General features: G+C 44.7%; 1 protein-coding gene across 4 annotated transcripts in view; it reads left to right on the top strand.

Moving 5' to 3' along the window:
• The window catches only part of LOC120746583 (protein MTSS 1-like), a 62,773-nt gene that overhangs the window by 28,893 nt on the left and 12,850 nt on the right, over nucleotides 1–21,030 (top strand). For all 4 annotated transcript variants that reach the window (XM_040052011.1, XM_040052012.1, XM_040052013.1 and 1 more), the window contains exons 4-7: nucleotides 17,392–17,476; nucleotides 19,025–19,116; nucleotides 19,272–19,346; nucleotides 19,573–19,584. In XM_040052011.1, coding sequence (XP_039907945.1) covers nucleotides 17,392–17,476; nucleotides 19,025–19,116; nucleotides 19,272–19,346; nucleotides 19,573–19,584 — 264 coding nt within the window. The remainder of the gene's footprint in view (nucleotides 1–17,391; nucleotides 17,477–19,024; nucleotides 19,117–19,271; nucleotides 19,347–19,572; nucleotides 19,585–21,030) is intronic.

The following is a 21,030-nucleotide window of genomic DNA, read 5'->3' as shown; positions in this document are numbered from 1 at the left end:
TGTGTAATTAGTGTTAAGTGCTTTGTGTATACGGAGATAAGGTGGAGCTACAAAGACACACTCTCTCCGCACACTGTTATTATCTCTGCCTGTTCGAATCTCTTCCTTTTTCTTTCCTCGCTGAAAGCTTTTCTGTCTGCACTCTAGTAACTGCTGTTTACTGTCAACACATCCCAGTTTCACTGCTGCGACTCTGCCGCTGCTGATAATTACAGTCAGACCCGTTAAGACGCCGGCACATTTTCTTTTGCATGAATTATTGTATGATTTAAAGAAGAGAAAGAACTAACAGTTTCTTAGATTTGAAGCACCAGCTCATTTTGCCTGCGATTGAGCAACAAGGTTTCATGTCTGAATAATGAACATTAATCACACTTTTTGGCTTTAATAACTACTCCATGTGCTGGAAGAGGAATTTGTAGCATTTTCTTCCATTAAAAATAAGTATTAGGCTCTCATATGTGACCTGCAGTTCTGACGTTCACCACTAGGTTCACTCTGCACGTCCTTGATTGAGGCTGGTCCCAAAAGCGAGTCAGTACCCCCACAGTCCCATGTTGGTTTTTTGTTTGTTTTTTGCTTTTTAAAAGCTCGGCTTCAGCTGTGTAAATAGCATGTTTACAGCTAACAGTTGGTCTCTGTGAAAGGCTTTCCCTCCCCACCATCTGTAGGCAGAGAGTTTCGTCACCTGTTTCAGTACTGTTAAGATTTCAGATTATTGGTATCTGTACAGACTGATAATCAACCCATAGTTTAGTGCTAGCCCTCACCTATGTTAATCTGAATCACCGAACTTGACCTCTGAAACATGTTTGTGGTGTTGGTGCCTTCTGGAGTGTCTTTAATGGCTTACTGTGTCGTACAAACTTTAAGATACAACCGTGCTCCAGTGTTGTCGAGTGAAATGCTAGTGTTTACTGATTAGCGAGTATCTGTTGTGTGTTGAAGCTTGTTGATGCAGCTCTCTATTCAAGCTTGTTGAAATAGCTGACAATCCTACTTCTTGTCCAAATATGGTCACATCAGGCAACAAAAACTGAACCTAGCGATGCCCAAAATACTAAAGTTGAGACATCAAAATGTGGAGTCCCAAACCAGGGGGACGACAACATGATGGCTGTGCCTGGTTTTACATGCAGTTTGAGTGTAAAGTGATCGAGTGGGGGATGAGACTAGAAAACCACTGGTAGTCCATTTCCACACGCTGGGTTTGTCTCGCAGAGAGAATTAAGTCATGAAATCAAAAATGCCCCCAAACATGGTGAGTGCATGCACCAACATAAAATGATAAACGAATGTTGTTCTTATAGGAGAAGAACCTGATGAGAGTAATAAAAGATATGCTGTGGCAAAAATTCCAATCTGACTCAGCTGTTCGATTGCAGACGCTGCTGGACACAATGCACAACAACAATGATGGAAAATTTCACATATGCAAACAATATTTAAGGAACTATAAAATGCAGAATATGCATCCAAGATATTGAATATCAGATAAGTAATAAAAGCAAATATTCATTCATGGCCTGAATAGGTGAAGGAACACTGCACCAACCCTGAACCGCCGACCTTAAAGCTCTGCACATCAACTCCGAGCATGTTCTTAGTGCTCAAAGTGCAGCTTAAACTAAACTACAAAAAATATAATAGAACAAACTAATGATGATGGCGGTGTTTGCAACCTCGTCATTAAACTCCATCTAGGGATGGGTACCGGTATCATGGCACCGGTTCAGACATAAACGGTAGTAACCAGACCGAAAAGCAGCGCACATTTCGGTGCTTTATTTCGGTACTTTTTTTTTCCTGAGCTGTGATACACTTTAGATTCTAGCCAATCATTTTACATTTCCGAGGATAGTAGGTGGGTCCAGGTACGTACGTTCTTTTAGAGCAGAGCTACAGATTAAAAATGCCCAAAGCGAAGCGGTCAAAAGTCTGGCTGTACTTCACAGCAAAAGATGCAAACTCAGCAGCCTGCAACAAGTGCTTTAAGCTGATACTGTGATACTGTGCAAAGGAGGTAACACCTCAAATCCGATGAAACACCTGGCGACACATAGCGTTTTTTTTTAAAAGCCGAGAAATGCGCTGTATTTGATAGCTTGCTGCGAGACCTCACACCGTGCACATCTACTGTGGTGCCTGTTATCGGACCTGGAGTTAGCAACATACCCAAGAACCCGAAGAGGAGAGTCCTGGCCCCTAGCCCTGCCAGTGTAGCAGAAATGATGAGGATGATGATGCAGCAGCAGCCGTTCTTCTCTGGGCGAGTAGCTTAATGTTGTTCGTGTGTAATTTACGTTGAGTAGGCTAACCATGTTATTACATTAATGCATGTAAGGTGAACTAGCAAACATCATCATAGCTACATGCGGCTGTCTTCTTGTTTGATGGCAGATACTCCCTTCACCCTGGTCAAAAAGGCTAAAATGACCAAAGAAAAAGTGGAAAACAGCTGAACATGAGAGGTTTTTGGACAAAGTTTGTGTTTTTTCCATTGTTTAAGCACTGCTTCCAGCCAAGAGTGATACCATATATGCCCCATAGCTGCAGAAAAGATTGAAAGAAAGAAACATTGTTATCTTTTTACAAAAAAACAGCTGAACATGAGAGGTTTTTGGACAAAGTGTGTGTTCTCCATTCTTTAAGCACCGGTTTGAGCACCGTTTAAGCACCGGCACCGTTTCAAAAGTACCGGTTTGGCACCGGTATCGGATAAAACCTAAACGATACCCATCCCTAACTCCATCCATCACTGGAGGCAGATTTCAAACCATCAAACATTTGTAATAGTGACTGCGACACCTGCAGTGGAAAAGAAAAATGATCTCGATGTAACTTTTGACCACAGATGTGTTTTTATGTCGCAGCAATTGCACCACAGGCTGTGTTTTCTTACTCGGGCTGCAAATCTGTGAAATTGCACAGAAGCTGCTGCAGCAACACAAGAGGCAACGGCGTCTTTACCAGAGAGGTCGAACTCTGAAGTGACACAAGCTTTTAGCATTCAGACACCGCTCCCTCTCTGTCACACACACACACACACACACACACACACACACACACACACACACACACACACACACACACTCAGAGGGCAGTGGGTGTACACCGTGAGCCTGCCAACTCTTTCAGACTACAGATTAGCGGTGAAATAGGAGCTGTGGTTTCGCTTGAGGGGCTGGCAGCAGCTCGGGTCAAACAAATCAAACGCTCACTTTGCTTTGTTTTAGTCTCAGTTCAAAGAGTGTGTGTGTGTGCACGTGCGTGTGTGTGTGTGTGTTGGCTGAAATCTTTCAAAGCTGGGGACGACAGCGTTGGACGCTGTTTTAAAACGTTGGATTAAAGAGCGTCTGATATCAGCGGGATCTGGTTTCTGCATTCCTGTTTCTCTGTACATCGAAGCAGGTTTCCACCCATCTCACGTGTGTGTGTTTGGTCAGTGTGTGTGTGTGTGTGTGTGTGTGTGTGTGTGTGTGTGAGGCCTAATGGCTGTGAGGTCGGTTGGTCCCTCTGTCCTCTGAGTTGTTTCATTCATTCTGTTTTTGCAGCTGTCAGAGGAACAACGAAACTGTCCATCTCGTCCATAAATATCTCCACAGATATTCACCTCATTGAGGGAGCTCCTCAGAGGCAGATAAATTGGCTGCTTTGGTTGTGCAATAGTTCACCGACACATGGGAGTTGTAACGAGACCGAATGATGCTGTGCTTTAAATGTGCAGCATTTGGAGAGCTGTCAAAGTTTAGGATGGCTCACAGAACATTTTCCACTCGAGCTAAAATGTCTTTCTAGGATTTTTACCAGGATAACAAACCAAGATCTCTCTTGCTGTCATTGAATTGTTAAACATTTGTAGCTGGGAAACTCTGGTTTGTCATTTTAAACAGCTTTGATTATACTTCTAATCTTTCATGGGTTTTTTGGAAGGCGTGACTGCTCCGTGGTCATAATGTCCAGGTCGCTGTAACAAACGAAACCCTGATAACCAGGTGGTATGGAGCTTGCCATCACCAGTGTGTGATTGTGTGTGTGAATGGGTGGATGACTGGATGTGTAAAGTGCTTTGGGGTCCTTAGGGACTAGTAAAGCGCTATACAAATTGAGTACAAGACCTCCAACATCTCGGTGTAATCAGTCATCTCCTGACTGCAAGTTTGATCCACGGATGTCCCACCTCACATTTGAAAGCACCTGCAGCCAACACGTCACTGCCTGATGCCACAGCGCAGCTTCAGAGGCCTCGTAGTGTCTCGATGGGTCAGAGCTGCTTTACTCACATGGCAGAGGTAGAATTACACTGAAGGTGTTGGTGGAGGCATGTTAAGGTGAGATGCAATATTCCTGACTTCTGTCTGATAGTCACAGCTGTGATTACAGGCACGAATGAATAACCACACATGAATTCAAGGGACACCAGGTCCTAGGTTAACCTCCTAGGACCTGGTGTCCACATATGTGGACGTCACATTTTGGGTTGTCTAGACCAAAATACTAAAATTTGCTCTACAAGGGCCTGATACGCTCGTACGAGGACACTATACTGCCACTGTTCTATCGAAATTTAAAACGAATGTCCTCATATGTAGATCTCATTTTTCTCAGAAACAAAAATCTGGTAATTTTTACATTCATCAGGTCCCATCAGAGAATTTAAAAATGCCATGAAAGTGTTCGGGGAGGTTAAAGGAGATTTTGAGAATCTTTTTTTAAAATGTCAAACTCTTCAGCATTTTTTTGAAGCCACTTTATAAAAACAATAAGTCTTTCTTTGTTATGATACACACGTTTTTATAAGCAATGTTATTCTGATGAACTCGACCTTTTTTCTTAATAGTGGAACACTTGGAGCGAACACGTGCCACGCGCTCCGTTTTCCTTCCTGCTCAGCGTTCCTGCAGCGGCTCACCGAGCCGCGGTCGGAGCAGCTGACAGGACGGCAGCTGTCTCACCGCTGATGACTGACAGTTATCAGTGTCCGTGACAACCCCGCCCCGCCCCCGTTACAACCGTGTCGGGTCAGCAGATACGACCGCAAAAGGCGTAAACCGTACGACTGCCTGCTGGAATTAGATGACTGAAAATAAAAAATAAAAATAAAACAGCAGATGATGCAAACCAGCATGAACTCTTAAAAACCTCATTAAATTGTTGCTGCTCGTCTTGTTGCGTTCTATGAATCCCAACAGCAGCAAACGGCTTTCCAACCTCAGGACGTGACGAGAGAGGGGAGGTGTTATTTAAAGAATCTTAAGCCTTTACTGTATCTCTCTCTCTCTCTCTCTCTCTCTCCTCTCTCTCTCTCTCTCTCTCTCTCTCTCTCTCTCTCTCTCTCTCTCTCTCTCTCTCTCTCTCTCTCTCTCTCTCTCACACACACACACACACACACACACACACACACACACACACACACACACACACACACACACACACTGCAGAAAGCATCCTAAGACTGCAGCCCTATGCTGGCAGGCATCCTTGGATCGCTCCCCTCCCCACTTCTGTGTGTGGTATTCCAGGACTGTACGACCCCGGTCGCCCCTCCGTGAGACGTGAGGAATTCTGTTTACTCCCTAAAAACACTCCCACTGCGTGTGTCCTCTATCCCCGTTAGGAGAGGCAATTTTGAAAGCTTAAAGATGGAGCAACGACGCTTGAATGTGATCAGATCTGGTGCTGCCACATTCATAGATAACAGATATTCAGACTTTTGCTGCACGTTTTCTTATTGTCAGCGACTTCATAGCTTCTCATCCAAATGCCCCGCAGCCTTTAGGCTAAATATAGAAGTTCAGGTAATGCATCATCTTGTTTCTGTCTCCATGGTTCAGGAAGCCGGACCTCAAGAAAATTGTGAAATTTTTGCACGTTTAAAAAATGGGCTGAACTCGAAGCTGCACTCATGATATTTCTACTGCAGCGCTCCGTACAAACAGAAGCTCTCACATAAAGAGATCAAAGACATCAAGATGTTTCTGTGTGCTGTGGAGTACTTAATGGGAAATATGAGTTCTTTGTTTCCATTTGAGCTCAATGTGACCTTTGTGACGTGTCACTAATTGGCAGGAAGTTGGTATTTCGTGCCTCTGCATTAAAGAGATTGACAGCGAGCGACACCTCTGCTGCTTGTTGACACGTGAGACGTATTGAAGTTGTAAAGTGACCTTGGCTATATGCAGAGAGCGATGCTGACTGATGCAACCACCAGGCAACACCATGCGCCTGATTTAACGCTGCCCATCACCTGATTACTTACTTCTGTCACGCAGCAGCAGACTGACAGGAGAAGCTGAAGTTTTGTGGGACCTTTTAAATGATTTTTGACTTCTTTACGGCTTTTGTGCCGAGTGTGATCTTAATGGCATCACAGCTGTGGTCATGTGTGTGTGTTACTGACAGGCAGCAAGGGAAAAAAAGAGTGAAATCAAAGTGCTAATGTACGGTGATGCCAAACTCTGGGGTTTTGCGGGTTAAACAAGCTGCTGGGATTGCACCTTTATCACATATTGACAGTCTAATCATAGAATAGAGCAGCCTGCTCTCTGAACTTCCATCCATCCATCCATCCATCCATCCATCCATCCATCTTCTTCTGCTTTATCCGAGGCCGGGTCGCGGGGGCAGCAGCCTAAGCAAAGAGGCCCAGACCTCCCTCTCCCCAGCCACCTCCTCCAGCTTATCCGGGGGAACACCAAGGCGTTCCCAGGCCGGCCGAGAGATATAATCTCTCCAGGGTGTCCTGGGTCTGCCCCGGGGCCTCCTCCCAGTGGGACATGCCCAGAAAACCTCACCCAGGAGGCATCCTTGTCAGATGCCCAAACTACCTCAGCTGGCTCCTTTCGATGTGGAGGACCAGCAGCTCTACTCTGAGCCCCTCCCGGATGGCCGAACTTCTCACCCTATCTCTAAGGGAGAGGCCAGCCACCCTTCGGAGGAAGCTCATTTCTGCCGCTTGTATCCGCGATCTCGTTCTTTCAGTCACTACCCACAGCTCGTGGCCATAGGTGAGGGTAGGGACGTAGATCGACCGGTAAATTGAGAGCTTCACTTTTACACTCAGCTCCCTCTTCACCACGACGGACCGGTGCTGCGGCCGCATTACTGCAGCTGCAGCACCAATCCGTCTGTCGATCTCCGGCTCCCTTCTCCCATCACTCGCGAACAAGACGCCGAGATACTTGAACTCCTCCAGTTGGTGCAGAAACTCATCCCCGACCCGGAGTGGGCACTCCTTTTCCGGCTGAGAACCATGGCCTCAGATTTGGAGGTGCTGATCCTCATTCCCGTTGCTTCACACTCAGCTGTGAACCGTTCCAGTGCGATCTGGAGGCCCTCACCCGATGAAGCCACTCTCTGAACTTACAACTTTAAATTTTTGTGTACTTAAACCACATTTTTGAGACTTATTTTTATGTGAAACTTCCTTACAAACATCCCATCCTAAAATAATAATTTGTAATTATTTTTCTATGCACACAAGAAGATCCAGATTTTTCAGTCGCGGTAAAGGTGGAGGCACTTTTTAACAGATTTGCACATTTGCTGCCTTTTTAAAGAGTAAGTTTCCTGTTTGTTGCTCTCAAAGGTCAGAGTTACTTTGTAGCTTTTTTTCTCTTTTTTGATGTAACTAAAAACTGATCCGAGTTGATCAGAAAACACGAGTAAGAGCAGCTGACAGCATTGCCCAGATGATCCTGCTGTAGCTACAGGTAAACCCACAGAGAGACCAACCCACAGACAACTGAATGCACTGCTGTCACTACAGCAACGGAAAGGATCAAAGTACTGAAACCGTTTTACTGCGATTCAGTCAGAAACACTTTACTGTCATTGACAGTGCGGCAATGCAGCAAAAACTAATCTAGTAAACTCAAGAACAGAGCGGACATCAATATGATATTAGATATGACACCAATTATAATTACACTTGGCGTGAAATGAAGACACTAAGGGGATGTGGGTTGCAAAGCGGGTTGCAGATACACAGGAATTGGGGCCTAAGGCAGTGCAAAGGGTGTAATTTCTATATAGGGTCTTCTCTGTGAATGTGTGCAAGGGTATGAGCTGATGTTTAGGGTCTGTGGGTTGGATGTGACTTCTTGGCCTGTTAGAACTGAGGCTACAATGTGGTTTTGCTTTTAGTATTTCTTTTTCTTTATCTGGGTTTTTTGTTGTTTGCACCGTAACACTTGTGTTTGGGATTAAAGAAGACGAGCAGGGTCGTTGAAGTGTTTGTTTCCTTTTAATTTTTAATTCTTTTTCTTCTTGTATCCCATCTTCTGTCCTCTGCAGCTCCAGTTGTCGTTGTTTTATTCTTCTTCCTCCTCCTTCATGCTCCAGTTCTCAAAAATAGCTCCCTAGTAGTAACCTCCCTGTAGCAACAAGATAAGAAATATAGTCTCGTTCTACAGGACACTGATTTACTGCCTGTCCTGCTGGGCTACTGTGTGTGTGTGAGTGTGAGTGTGAGATGCTTCAGCTGCTCCAGTTCCTCAGCCCAGTTCCACCAGTGTTCGTGTGGAGCTGCTCCTGTGGGAATGCGATGGCTGAGCTCACGTCCCAGTCGGATGGATTTAAATTCCAGTCTTAGATTCCAGGTCACCCACTGTTCACTTCAACACCGCGCTGACGCGGCTCAACATCCGCTGGTTAAAGTGTCGAGAGCGCTCGACAGCGAGGTTATCGTCTCGGAAAAAGTCGGTCAGGAATCTCGATTTTTAAATTAGGGTTGAAAGTGTGCGTGCTGGATTAGAGTCGTGCCCCAGGACACTTCCCAAAAAGTTTTTCTGTCTTTTACCCAGAAAGCTGCCGATGCTTGTGATTGTCGTTTGTGGCGCTGAAAGCTGAAGTTGTTTAAAAAGTATTTCAATGACGTCCAACATGAAGGTCAAACATCATCCAGGAGTTCGTTGAGTAAAATCAAGTCATTCGCTGTTTTATTCAGTACTAAAGATGCAAATAACCTAATTCAAACTGAGCCAAATAAACATTAGCATAAACTCAAATATCAAAGAACTCTGTTTGAGTCCAGAGTCCACGAATGCACCAAATCCTTCCTCGTAGTGTTCCCAGAGTAGAAAACTTCCACTTAGGGCTGAAAAATCTCAAGTTAAACTCCAACAGGACGAGTCTTCAGTTACCTGGACAGATATCAACAATCATTCACTAAATTCAACCCACATCACACAGGAAAAAGATCACACTGCGACATCAACCACAGGTAACAAAAGCTCATCTTTAAAGGCAAATAAAGGTCATGAGTAAAATCAAAGTCCTCATAGACCAGGATATTTAGTGGCCTGTATTTATAATTCCAGAAAGTCTTCATTGTCTATGACCTCTTTGAAAGAGGAATATGGTCAACTGCAGCAGCTCGCAGTGTAGAAGAGTAAGTGCTTAGCCATCAGGTCGCTAATGTCGCCTGTGTGTTTGGTGCAGTTGTGTTCTGCTCATCTATCCTGCAGCTTTTTGCTTTACTAATGCTAAAGAAACTGCAGCTGTGACGCTCTAGGCTGTGGATTACAAATGAAGTTTTACAGTTAATAAAATAATTCATAGTTTTTGCTATAGATTTTGAGATGACAGGGACGTACAGGAGGAAAGACCCTTTCCTGAGCTCAAGCTACTAATAAACTCTCAATAATAAATCAAAGTGAGAATGTCCATACTAGCTGTCGTCTGAGTTATGTGACGTACTAATAGCACTGATTCATCAACATGTAAGCAGCGTTTTACTGTTGAGGCTCTGCTGTTTTTATCTACCAGATAAATCTCAGCTGTTCTGAGATGAGAAATGAGAGAGAAAAGGGGCGTGGCTACTGTACCGTTTTGTAGTGGTTTTATTTTCCTCTAATTTTTGACGTCACTGAGCTTTTTAAAGTAAAATCTGCTTTTACCGCCTCAAGTAGAAGTGATGTCATATGAAAACATTCACAACAACAATATTATCTCTATAAACAGACATTATTGGGTTATCTCTTTTTACCTGATGAGCTCTTATGAAAGTTATGAGTCTAAAATCAAAACTATATGAACACAGACAAAAAGAACAATATACACTCATTTATATTCTTCTCATATGTGCCTAACATTTTAAACTACACTACGTAGTTATCATCGAACAGCTTCACTGTTGGAGCTGCTGGTTGTTGGAAGAAAACGGATGAGACGAGAGATTGTTCCAATGCAAAGGGATGATTCTGCTCTGTTTTTGGCGCTGGCTGAAGTCTTTTTGTGGTCCAGAGTAATGAACGCTGGCACAAAAAGTTGAATCAGTCTCGTTTGCTCATTATTTATTCAGATAATTCCAGATTTCCGTAAGAATTGTGCCAAATTTAGACCGCATCCTATGTAATCCCAAAGCAGAATCTTATGTTAGGTACAGAAACTTTGTTTTGTATCATCTGTGCTGTTTAACACGTTTCCAGAAGTAGTTTTTGGTTTCTGCTAATCATCGGTGAACTAACGTTACCTGAGAGGTTTTTTTCTCATAGGTTGAGATGTCTGAACTCCGTGTTGATTAGCATGTTTCCTTCATTTCGCTCCGGTCCGGCCTCAGTTTTGATCTCTTTCCCTTCTTGCTGGTCTCTGACTAACAACTAATTTCCTGTGTGGTGTCACGGCCAGGGCTTCTTCTGTCTGAGGGTTTAAATGGGCCGAGTTTGGTCTTCCATGCAGATGAGCTGTTGTGGAGCCTCGGGCCGTTCTGTCTGCAGAGCAGCGTCTCTGTCTGACCTGCAGCCGGTTCGCTCTGAAGCTCAGACAGAGACGCTGCTCTGTCCCACTGAATTGGGTCAGCTGGGTCTCAATAACACACAACACACAACACAGGGCCCGAGTGAGAAGTCGGGTCAATGAGCTGCATTTGACCAATAACTGATTGACTGATTGTGACCCTGCAGGAAGAGCTCTAGCCTGCTAACACCGGACATGAAGTTCATCTGAACTGTGACTAAAAATCAAACCTTTGTACTGTTTGTGATGAAAGTTGAGAGATTAGTTTCCTTACTCAGCTATTTTTCTAAAATGATCTCCTTTCGTTTGTTCTGCTCAGCATTTGCACTCAGTTAAAAGGTCACTAAAGTCAAATGTGTGTGTTGCAATGGCGATTATTGATCTACAGTGTTTGTGTGAGTTACCCAGTTTTACAGAGAACTGCTATAGCGAGGTCATACACACCACTCGCCTTGTGGTGCTCAAATCTCTTCAAGAAAAGGACAAATGAAAAAAATATACATTTGCAATACCGACCCAGTTATTCAGAACAAGGTTTGTGTGTTTTCTGAGTAGATTCGTGTAGGAACCATTTGGTTTCTGGCGAATTACAACCTGCCAACCCAAAGAACTGTGCAGCCAACTAACATCACAGCCCAGCTGAGGGGACGCCACGGACGTTTACATCATGTCACACTGAGCGTGATCCCAGCGTTTCTGCCAGAAGAGTTGTTAAGCTTGGCGGCTTCGGCCAGCACGTTCGGGGTGTGGATGGAAGGCAATTTTATGTTTTTATGTTTCGTGGCTCCACCAATCCACTAAAATGTAAATTGTGGGGTACAGATGGGAGAGCAGAGCTGTGTTGACATCGATGCGTCTCTGTGCACACAGACGTGAGAAAAAGACACCAGGAAGTTAATTTTCCACTTTATAGCCTGGAGCAGTGTGAACGCACCGGATCACAGTTTACAGCCATAAAATACAGCAAAGTGACCTAATCTACTGTAATTATACCACTGCATCAGTGCATCTGATGTGTGCCGATAGATCAAAGAGTATTGAGCTGCTACATGTGTTTTATGTCTTAGTAGTTTTCCCAAGCTGCTTTTATGTGTAATATGGCAATAATGGATTACTAACATACAGAGTTCTAGAGTAGTGTCACTACTACGGAGCTCGGACACACACTCTAACTCCTCCAGGATGGCTCATCAGTGTGTGAAGGTTTGCTGTCTCCCAGCACAGTCTCAAGAGCCTGGAGGAGAGTTCAGGAAACGGGCAGTTACTCTAAGAGAGCCGAACAGGCTGCAAAAGGTCTTTAACCCATCAACATCTGTATCTGCATCACTGTGTAAGGAGGAACAGGATGAGCACTGCCAGAGCTACAAATGACCTCCACAGGCCACTGAGTAATCAGAAACAGACTTTATGAGGGCCGGACGTCCTCTGGTGGGCCCTGTGCTCACTGTCTGGCACCGTGGAGCCAGACTGGCATTTGCCACAGAATACCAGGTCCACCACTTTCCACCCTGAGCTCATGTGACAGACCTGAAAGGGTCTGCCTGTAACATTAAGCATGACTGGTTTGGTGGCGATTGTCCGAGGAGGCATATCCATGGAGGGACATACAGATATCTGCAGGCTCAACAACAGCACCCTGACTGCCCTTACTTAGCCAAAGGAAATCCTTGGAGCAATTTTTAGACCCTGCGCTGGTGCAGTGGGTTAGGGTTCATTTCCTAGAGGAGGAAGGGACCGATACCACTGACTGGCCCCATCAGCTCAATGATGCCCTGGTCCAGATCTGGGAGGAGATTCCCAGCAGACCATCCATCGTCTCATTAGGAGCATGTCCCAATGTTGTCAGGCGTCCACAGCAGCTTGTGGCAGCTGCAGAAACTACTGAGCAGCATTTTGAGTTGCTCATGGAAACTTTGGCAAAGTGAACTAACTGCTGCATCTTTTTTTACTTAGATTTTTGAGTTGTTTTTGTATTCAGCTTGTGTAGGTTGATCATTTTCATCAAAATATGTGGCATCGTTTCCTTCCTAAAACGTTACCTGGTCCATATCATTATAGATGTATATGCATGTTTTTCCCCATTGTTTTCAAAGTGTTCTTTTAATTTATTTTGAGTGTATTTATTGCACTTTAAACACATCTTATAATCAAGAGAAGCCAGACATCTCTGCAGCTGATTTCTCTAAAACTAGGCAACGGTTTGGGTTGATAAACAGCACTAAGACCCAGTGGTAAAGCCTTTTGTCAAGAGAGACACTGACTTGGAGATCCTGCCAGGATCACCACATCCACATAAACAGGTGTCCTCGCATTAGTAGTTTTAGATTTGATTTGTTTAGATTCGTACCAGGCTCTTTACAAATCAGAAGAACAGTGTGTGTACACAAAGTGAATGATGATCTGGCTTAAAGGACTCTCGCCTCTTGGCTTAAATGTGAATTGTAACGCTTCAGATCATTGATGCTGCCTCCTAAAATAAAGATAGCGTGCACTGTTAGTCACGCTATCTCAGACTGTGGTGGTTCTGAGAAATTGAGGATATGAGGTCAAAAAGGTTGAAAGACGGGGAGTTACAGTGTGTGTGGAAAGCTGCCCAGCCAGCACTCAGGCCAAATGTTTGTAGATGAAATCGTTTTCACAGATCTGCACGATTCAGATCGCCAGTGAGAAGCCATCTCGGGCCTTTTGTCCTGTAAGAAAACCTGCCATGTCAGCTTTATCAGCACGCCTGGCTCACATAGACCTTCAAAAGTGAGCTCATTTGGAGGTCTGCTTTACGACTTTGACTCTATTGTTGTCGTAAAATCTTTGCCGGAGAAGCCCTGCAGCAATTCTGACAAATTATATTTTGCACCACCACCAGAGATGGCGGGTGAGAAATTTGGCCTGGACCGATTCTGAAGTGTGACATCTTGTTTCTCAGAGGAGGGCAGCAGAGACGAGGAGATGAGGTGAGAAGAGAGGAGGCAGCACCTCCTCTGAATGTGAGAACAGACGAGAGAGAGCATGGGAGTGATGGAGAGACGGTGTGAAGGAGGGCAAGAGGAAAGTGGAAGAGGAGGTGGTATTTGGAGTGAACAGAGCTTCTTAAAGAAATGGCTAAATCAAACATGGATGAATGGATGAAAGCCCCGAGGCTTCAGGGTTCAAGAAACCGTCAATAACATCAACAGAGCCCTAAGAATTTCTTCCAAAATAAAATAAATCAGGTCAAGTTAGGGTTCAGCTCTCCACTTACTTTGGTGCTGGAGTAATTTTGGGAGCCAGGAAAACTTTGCGCTTACGTGTCTTTCCAGGAATCATGACACGGTTATTTAAAACCTCTACAAACTTTGTTGTGAACAGTTTATGGGGCAACTTTTCTTTTTTTTTTTTTTTTTACTGTCTACAACCAAAAGAAGCACACAGCTCACTGTGTGCTCCCAGAAACACCACACACGACAGAGGTTTAGGGTCAGAAAGCCAGTCTTTAAAGTGTTTTAATACATCTTTGCAATTGAAACTATCTGTAAACATAAAAATAGTTTTAGTGCTGAAACCTTATCAAACTTGGAACTGACACAATTTGGTCCTTTTATCAACCACAGCCTGATCTTTATTTGCACTTGGTTGCCGTACATTTCTTCCACTCCACTCACACAAGTTGATTGACCCGTTAAGCTCAGCTGACGGGAGCGGCACTAATATTTTCATGCTTGTTGCAGTGTCTCTGCTATGAGCCTCTTGTCACGCAGCTTTCTTCTACACGTTGATGTGGTTCAGTTTCCCATTTGGGACTTTGTTTCGTTTTCACTTGCTGAGAATTCGGCATGGAAGATTTAATCATCAGCAATCCATCATAGACACACATGTAGGGTAATGTTATTTCATCTTATATGTGCGCTGGGAGCAGGACGGCTCGTCCTCGCTGTGCCTTCGATGGCTCTGAGGAGCCTAAAGAGAAGGCAGAAAAGAGACATAAGGGTGTGACAGAAACATGTTGGAGAGAAGACGAAGAGGAAAGGAGGAAGGCATCGGGAAGGGAGAGGAGTGGTGCATTGCAGTGTTCACCCACCCAGCCAACTCGTGTGTTTGCTCAGTGGGGCTCTTCCTGATGATATTCCTTCCAGAAGTTAAAGAGTAAGCAAGTCCACAATACACGATATTAAAAGACAAGAATTTGCTAGTCAGGATATTAAGAAGTGAAGAATTCAGGAGAGGTTGAAGTCAAAGCTGGAGAGGAATGTGGTTGTAGATGGTCTTCACATGTACAGGAAGGCGAGCGCTGGCGTGTGTTGGAGGAGCTGCTGGATCTCCAGGCTGCCAGGCTGAGTTGTGGTGAACTTTTCCCCAGGAGGGAGTGTTCTGTCTGGGGGAAAGAGAAGATGACCATCTGGCGCCTGTGGAGCTTCTGCTGCACTGACAGTCAGCTCCCCGACACCCTGCCAGAGTGTCCCTGAGCAAGACACTGGAGGTTGAATCCCGTCCATTTCTGGAGTTGCTGAAATTGCTTTATTAACTTGGTTAAGTTATCAAATGTGTTTGCATTGTTTTCAGTCTTAAATACAGAAGGATATTTATTTAGCTCATGTTTTCATGGGTTTGTTTATCGAGTGGCTGTGTGGGAGAAGGTGCAGCTACCTTCTTTGTCCTTTAATAACATCTCAGATTACACAAAGTAACAGCGAACTCTGACTCGGCTTAAATTCACAGAAGAATGTCAGCCAGTCCAAGATACTTGGAACAAGCTTTCTACCAAGTAAGCTGATGAAGAAATCCGGTGTTGTTGTGCGCTCACACTAAATATTATCCAAGTCATCATTTGTAGAAGTGCAAAGAGTCAAATGCAGGAGTTTCCCTTAGCTTGTAGCAGCTAATGCAGCGTGGCTGTGATGGTGGTGCAGATTGCAGCTCGGCACGTCTCTAGAATCTCATGAATGTTCACCTGCGCTGAGATCTGGGTGACTTTGAGGACAATGGATTATTCTGAATCCTGGATCATGCAAAGCTACTCTAGCAGACTCCAATGATAAGAAAATCACAGCTGTACATGAGTGGAAGGGCTCACATTTGGATGTATTTTTGATGCTGTGCAGATCTAATGCACGAGCGAAAGATGTCAGACCCACACAGAAGTACGAGTGCTCTGCAGTTCGCTCATTTCGACAGGGTGTGTGTGTGTGTGTGTGTGTGCGTGTGTTTACATTCTCCTAGAGATTTGCTCCATATAACACAAGCTGATGACATACAAGTGTTGTATTCATCAGTTGTTTTTGCTATCTTAGGTAAGGGGAATAATTCTGTTTGTACACATTTAGCATCCCTGCTGATTATAAACAGGATAAGTTATAGCTTGTCAAAGCTTGTGGTTTGTGTTTACCTGTTATGTTGAGGATGGTGGTTGCATGTTTTTACTATAATCCATTAAGGGTTTATTACTTGCTACACTCACTGGGTGCTTCCTTAGGGTCTGGTGCTGGATTGGACCTGTGTTTGCCATCAGAATGACCTGAATTCTTCATGGCGTAGATTCAACAAGGTGCTGGAAACATGTAAGATATTCTGGTCTAAAACCACGTGACAGAATCACACAGCTGCTGCAGATCTGTCAGTTGCATCCATCATGTGAATCTCCTGTTCCTGCCTCGAAGGTGCTCGATTGGATTGAGATCTGGTGACTGTGAAGGTCATGTTCAAGAAACCATTATGAGATGAACTCTGTGACACAGCGCGTTATCCTGCTGGAAGCAGACACTGTACACTGAGTACTCAGACAGCCTGGGGCATTTAAATGATACTGTGTTGGTACTAAAGGGCAGAAACTGCCAAAAGAAGTGTTCACATCACACCACCAGCAGGAGCCAGAAGCACCAATAAAGGGCAGGATGGATCTACCATCAAAATGTTGCAGCAGGATCAAGACTCATGAGACCAGGCGGTGATTCTTCAGTCGTCTGTTGAGTCTGTGAGAATTGTATCCTCAGTTTCCTGTTGTTAGCTGAGAGCAGCGGCGCTCGGTGTGGTCTCTGTGCTATAGCCAATCTGCTCTAAGCTGCGACGTGTTGTGCGTTTTCAGATGCTCTTCTGCATACCTCAGTTTTCACTGGTCAGTATTTGACTCGTTGTTGCTTCTTATCAACTCAAAGCAGCCTGACCTTTCACTTCTGTCTTCTGGTATCAACAAGGCATTTGCTCCCAGGGAAACTGCAGCTCACAGGATATTTCCTGTTTTTTAAACCTTAGAGATGGTTATGAGGGGAAAGTCATCAGTTTCTGAAATACTCAGACCAACCTGTCCGACACCAACAACAACGTTCAGTCCTTTAAATCACCTTCCTTTAACATTCTGATGCTCAGTCTGAACTTTAGCCGCTTGTCTTGATTACGCCTAAATTCATCGAGTCGCTGTGACTGACTTTTCGAGCAGGTGAAGGCTTGTAGCTAATAAAGTTGCATGTGAGCGTCTATGGTATTGATAAGGCTTCTTATTTGGAGGAAAACCTGTTTCAGCTTTAGAGGTTAAATAAATAGATGATAGGCAGAAACACAGGATTTACAAATGCAAGAGCTGCAAGGGTGAGTTGTGAGTTTGCGTCATGTTGAAAGTCTTCCAGTGATCTGCAGCTCCCGGTCTGACTGACAGATTGTTCTCTGTGTCTGTGTGTTTGCTTTCAGGGGGGACCCGGGACATCGGTTCAGCCCTCACCAGGATGTGCATGAGGCATCGCAGCATCGAGGCCAAACTACGCCAGTTCTCCATGTGGGTAGATCTGTGTGTGTGTGTGTGTGTGTGTGTGTGTGTGTGTGTGTGTGTGTGTGTGTGTGTGTGTGTCAGATGAACAGGAGTGGCCTGTCCTCCCAGTTCTCCATGGCAACCTGCTCCTCTGCCTGCCTCAGCTTTTAGATCCTCCATCCTGGTCCATCAGTCCCTGACTCAATCTAATGACATCATTGTGGCTGAAAATAATTATCCAGATCGTTTTTATAAATACACCCTCGTCCATCTTTGTGCCGCCTTCTTTCTGCTTACGAATCCTCCTTACACTCTTCATCACTCATGTTTTACATCCACGTGACCGCAGAGTGCAGTATCAATCCTGCTGTGACCACATCCTTTCACCAGCTTTCTTTCCAAGAGCCTGTAAACCTCACCTACCGCTCCTCCTGATCAAAATCAGCCTTCCTCTTTTTCATTTTGCCTTCGCTGCATGAGTCCATTAACTCCACCCGTATGAAAGCAGAGAGTCTGAGAGATTGAAGCTGTAAGATGGGACCTCCAGCTGACTCTGTGAATAGGGATGCAGTAGCAGGAGGATGCAGGGTTCACCTCTGTTAATAAAGTATGATGTGTCACGGCAGACATCCAGTTATTTTCTATATGGCTAAGCAAAGCGTCCCAGATGCCCTTCACCCAACCACCTCCCCCCTCCAGCTCCTCGGTGGGGAGGTGTTTCCTGGCCACATGCGATGTAAAATCCTCTTATTGTCACATTATACAGTATCAGGCTGATAAATCTTAAATAAGTGGCCGTGACCTCAGCAGTCATTTAACTTGGGAATGAAAGCTAATTGGTCCCTTTTCAGGGGTTTTTATTCTCTACTTGTAATCACAGTATTTATTCTAGACCAACGTTTCTGAGACTGTGAGGCTGCTGGTGGTGTGCAGATGACCAGGGGAAACACAGGAGTGAAACTAGTGTTGGACTTCCTTTTAATGCTGGACATATGCACAGCAGCTCATGTAAATCCCAGTAAATATGACCTCATAATATCTAATGGCTCCTGATCTCTGTCAGCCTTTAATTACTAAATGGAAAAATGACCTCAGAATAAATCCTCTTACAAACTGCTTTATGAATCAGCTCTCTTCTTCATTCAAGAAACTCAATACATATGCTTGTGTCAAATTATTGGTAAATCCAAACTTCTTAGAAGTGGCATCCTGGGAATGATCTCCATGCACCAGTTTACTGGTGATCGAGCCCCAACGGAGGCAGAGAGGCTCATGCATGCTCCGGATGCTGTATGCACACTTAAATCTGATCTGTATGCTTAAAAATATCAAGTCCTTTGATTTCTGCACGTGCGTCAATTCTGTTAGGAAGAAACCGCTGCAGCTAATCACTCTGCTAATGGTGCCCACACACACATCTGCATTAATTCCCCACAGATTTAATCCGGCCTTCATCTTTAATTTGATTTGTGTTGTGTGGTCTTTGTTTTTGTCTGCAAAAGGAACAGCTTTAACCATACGTGGTGTGTGTGTGTGTGTGTGTGTGTGTGTGTGTGTGTGTGTGTGCGCTTTCAGGGTGTTTCTGGACTGTCTGATCAACCCTCTACAGGAGCAGATGGAGGAGTGGAAAAGAGTTGCCAACACTCTGGATAAAGACCATGCCAAAGGTTTCACTCACACACACACACACACACACACACACACACACACACACACACACACACACACACACACACACACACACACACACACAAAACCTCTACATGCATCTCAAACTTCACACGCTGTTTGCATTCACACCGTGTTTGTGTGCGTTTTCCAGAGTACAAGAAAGCCCGTCAGGAGATCAAGAAGAGATCATCAGACACTCTAAAGCTGCAGAAGAAAGCTAAGAAAGGTTTGTCACGTGTGGGTTCACTGCATAACAAACTGCAGCTGAGGGGCTGCGATATTTTGCTGCAACTTTAAACTGTTTAAATTAAGCACTTTGTGGTATTTGTGGGAAAATTCAATCAGTAGTTGTTTTATAGGGTGTAACTGCACGGAGCAATGTGCAGATGTAAAAGCTAATATCATGTTTTTATGTGTTTCCTTTGGCGTCCCATCATGCTTTGCTCGTCCAGCTGATGTTTTCGGTAAGTACACACCCATCTATCCACCTTTCTTGCTCTTCTCAATAATGCAAAAGGCTCAGGCGACTGGTGTTTTCCATTTTTACTTCTCCAATGTTTAGTCTGAGTGGTTTTAATATTTCAATGATAAAAAAAAGTGTGTTAAAGTTTTCCACGATAATCCAGAGGGCGAGCTTAGAGGGTTGTGAATATATCAACATGGTGAATATGAGACAGTCGCACTCTGACACCTCCAGCTCAGTTTGAGTTTGACATCCAGCCCACTTCGGTCGGCTGAAACATGTTCCCACGCTGTTTAGATGTTTGTGTGACTCACACAACAAAGACTAGAGGCACACCGAACGAGAGTCTTCAAAGGAAATATTTTCATGGCTCGTTCAGTAAAACCGTGTCAACCAGTGTGACTCAGCCCCGAACGCAGCACACGACAGGGTCAGCACCACATGTTTGGGGTTGTGGAGAGGCTCAGTCAAGCAAGGGAGTTCAAACATCTTGGAATCTTCTTCACATGCGATGGGAAGTTGGAGAGCATTGGATTGGTGAAGCCACGGTGAAGAGAGCGTTGCTCAAAGGTGCACTGTTCGATTTACCGGTCCATTGACACTTCACCTCTGGTCATAAAGTCTGGGCAATGACTGAAAGAGTCATGATGTGACGTCTCAGCTGATTCGGATTCAGAGTAAACGGACTACAGGTGTGAAAACGTCCTTAGTTTCATCTGAAGGGTGGGTGGGCTCGGGCTTAGCGATGGGGCGATGAGCTCGGACATCTGGAGGAATCCGGAGGAGTAGAGCTGTCGCTCCTGCAGCGTCAAAATGAGCCAGTTAAGGTGGCTCGGGCTGAATAGATTACTTATCTCATCTGGAATAGGAATGCTTTGGGAACCCCCAGAGGGAACTGGAAAGTTTGCTTAGGGTGCCGCCACCATGACCTGACTTCAGATAAGTAGAAGAGGGCGGGCGGATGAACGGACGCTGACAGAGCTGCTGAGGTTATCCAGCATGTTTGAGGTGTGATGAAAAAGTTTGGAAAACAGCTCCATAAAGACCAAAAGCCCTTATTAATGTAAAATTAACTGAGCTCCTGTTCAGCATCATCTTCTCGGGCATGTCCAGATCGCTTCCACACTGATGCTATTTTCAGATAACAACCTGGAGGTCTACGTTAGCGCTGCCCTCTTCAGCTCCATCTAACAGCAGTGAACACAGTACGTGCTGAATCCTGTGTAAAGCACCGTTACCTGTGCAGACTGCGATTTCAACCGAGGACCTCAAACTTGAGAGAGCAGAGATCGATGAGGATCATTGTAGATGATGAGAGCTATAACAGAGCCGATATCAGTGGTCTGTCTAAATGCAGTGATATCAGGATATTTTTTGATCATTCACAGTTGTAGATGATGCTCCTCCAGGGTCAGGCTGTTAATGCAGAGTAAACTTCTTATTTGCA

The sequence above is a fragment of the Simochromis diagramma genome, unplaced genomic scaffold, assembly GCF_900408965.1.
Source record: "Simochromis diagramma unplaced genomic scaffold, fSimDia1.1 OVJJ01000171.1, whole genome shotgun sequence".
NCBI lineage: Eukaryota > Metazoa > Chordata > Actinopteri > Cichliformes > Cichlidae > Simochromis > Simochromis diagramma.
This window is presented reverse-complemented; position numbering and strand designations above follow the sequence as displayed.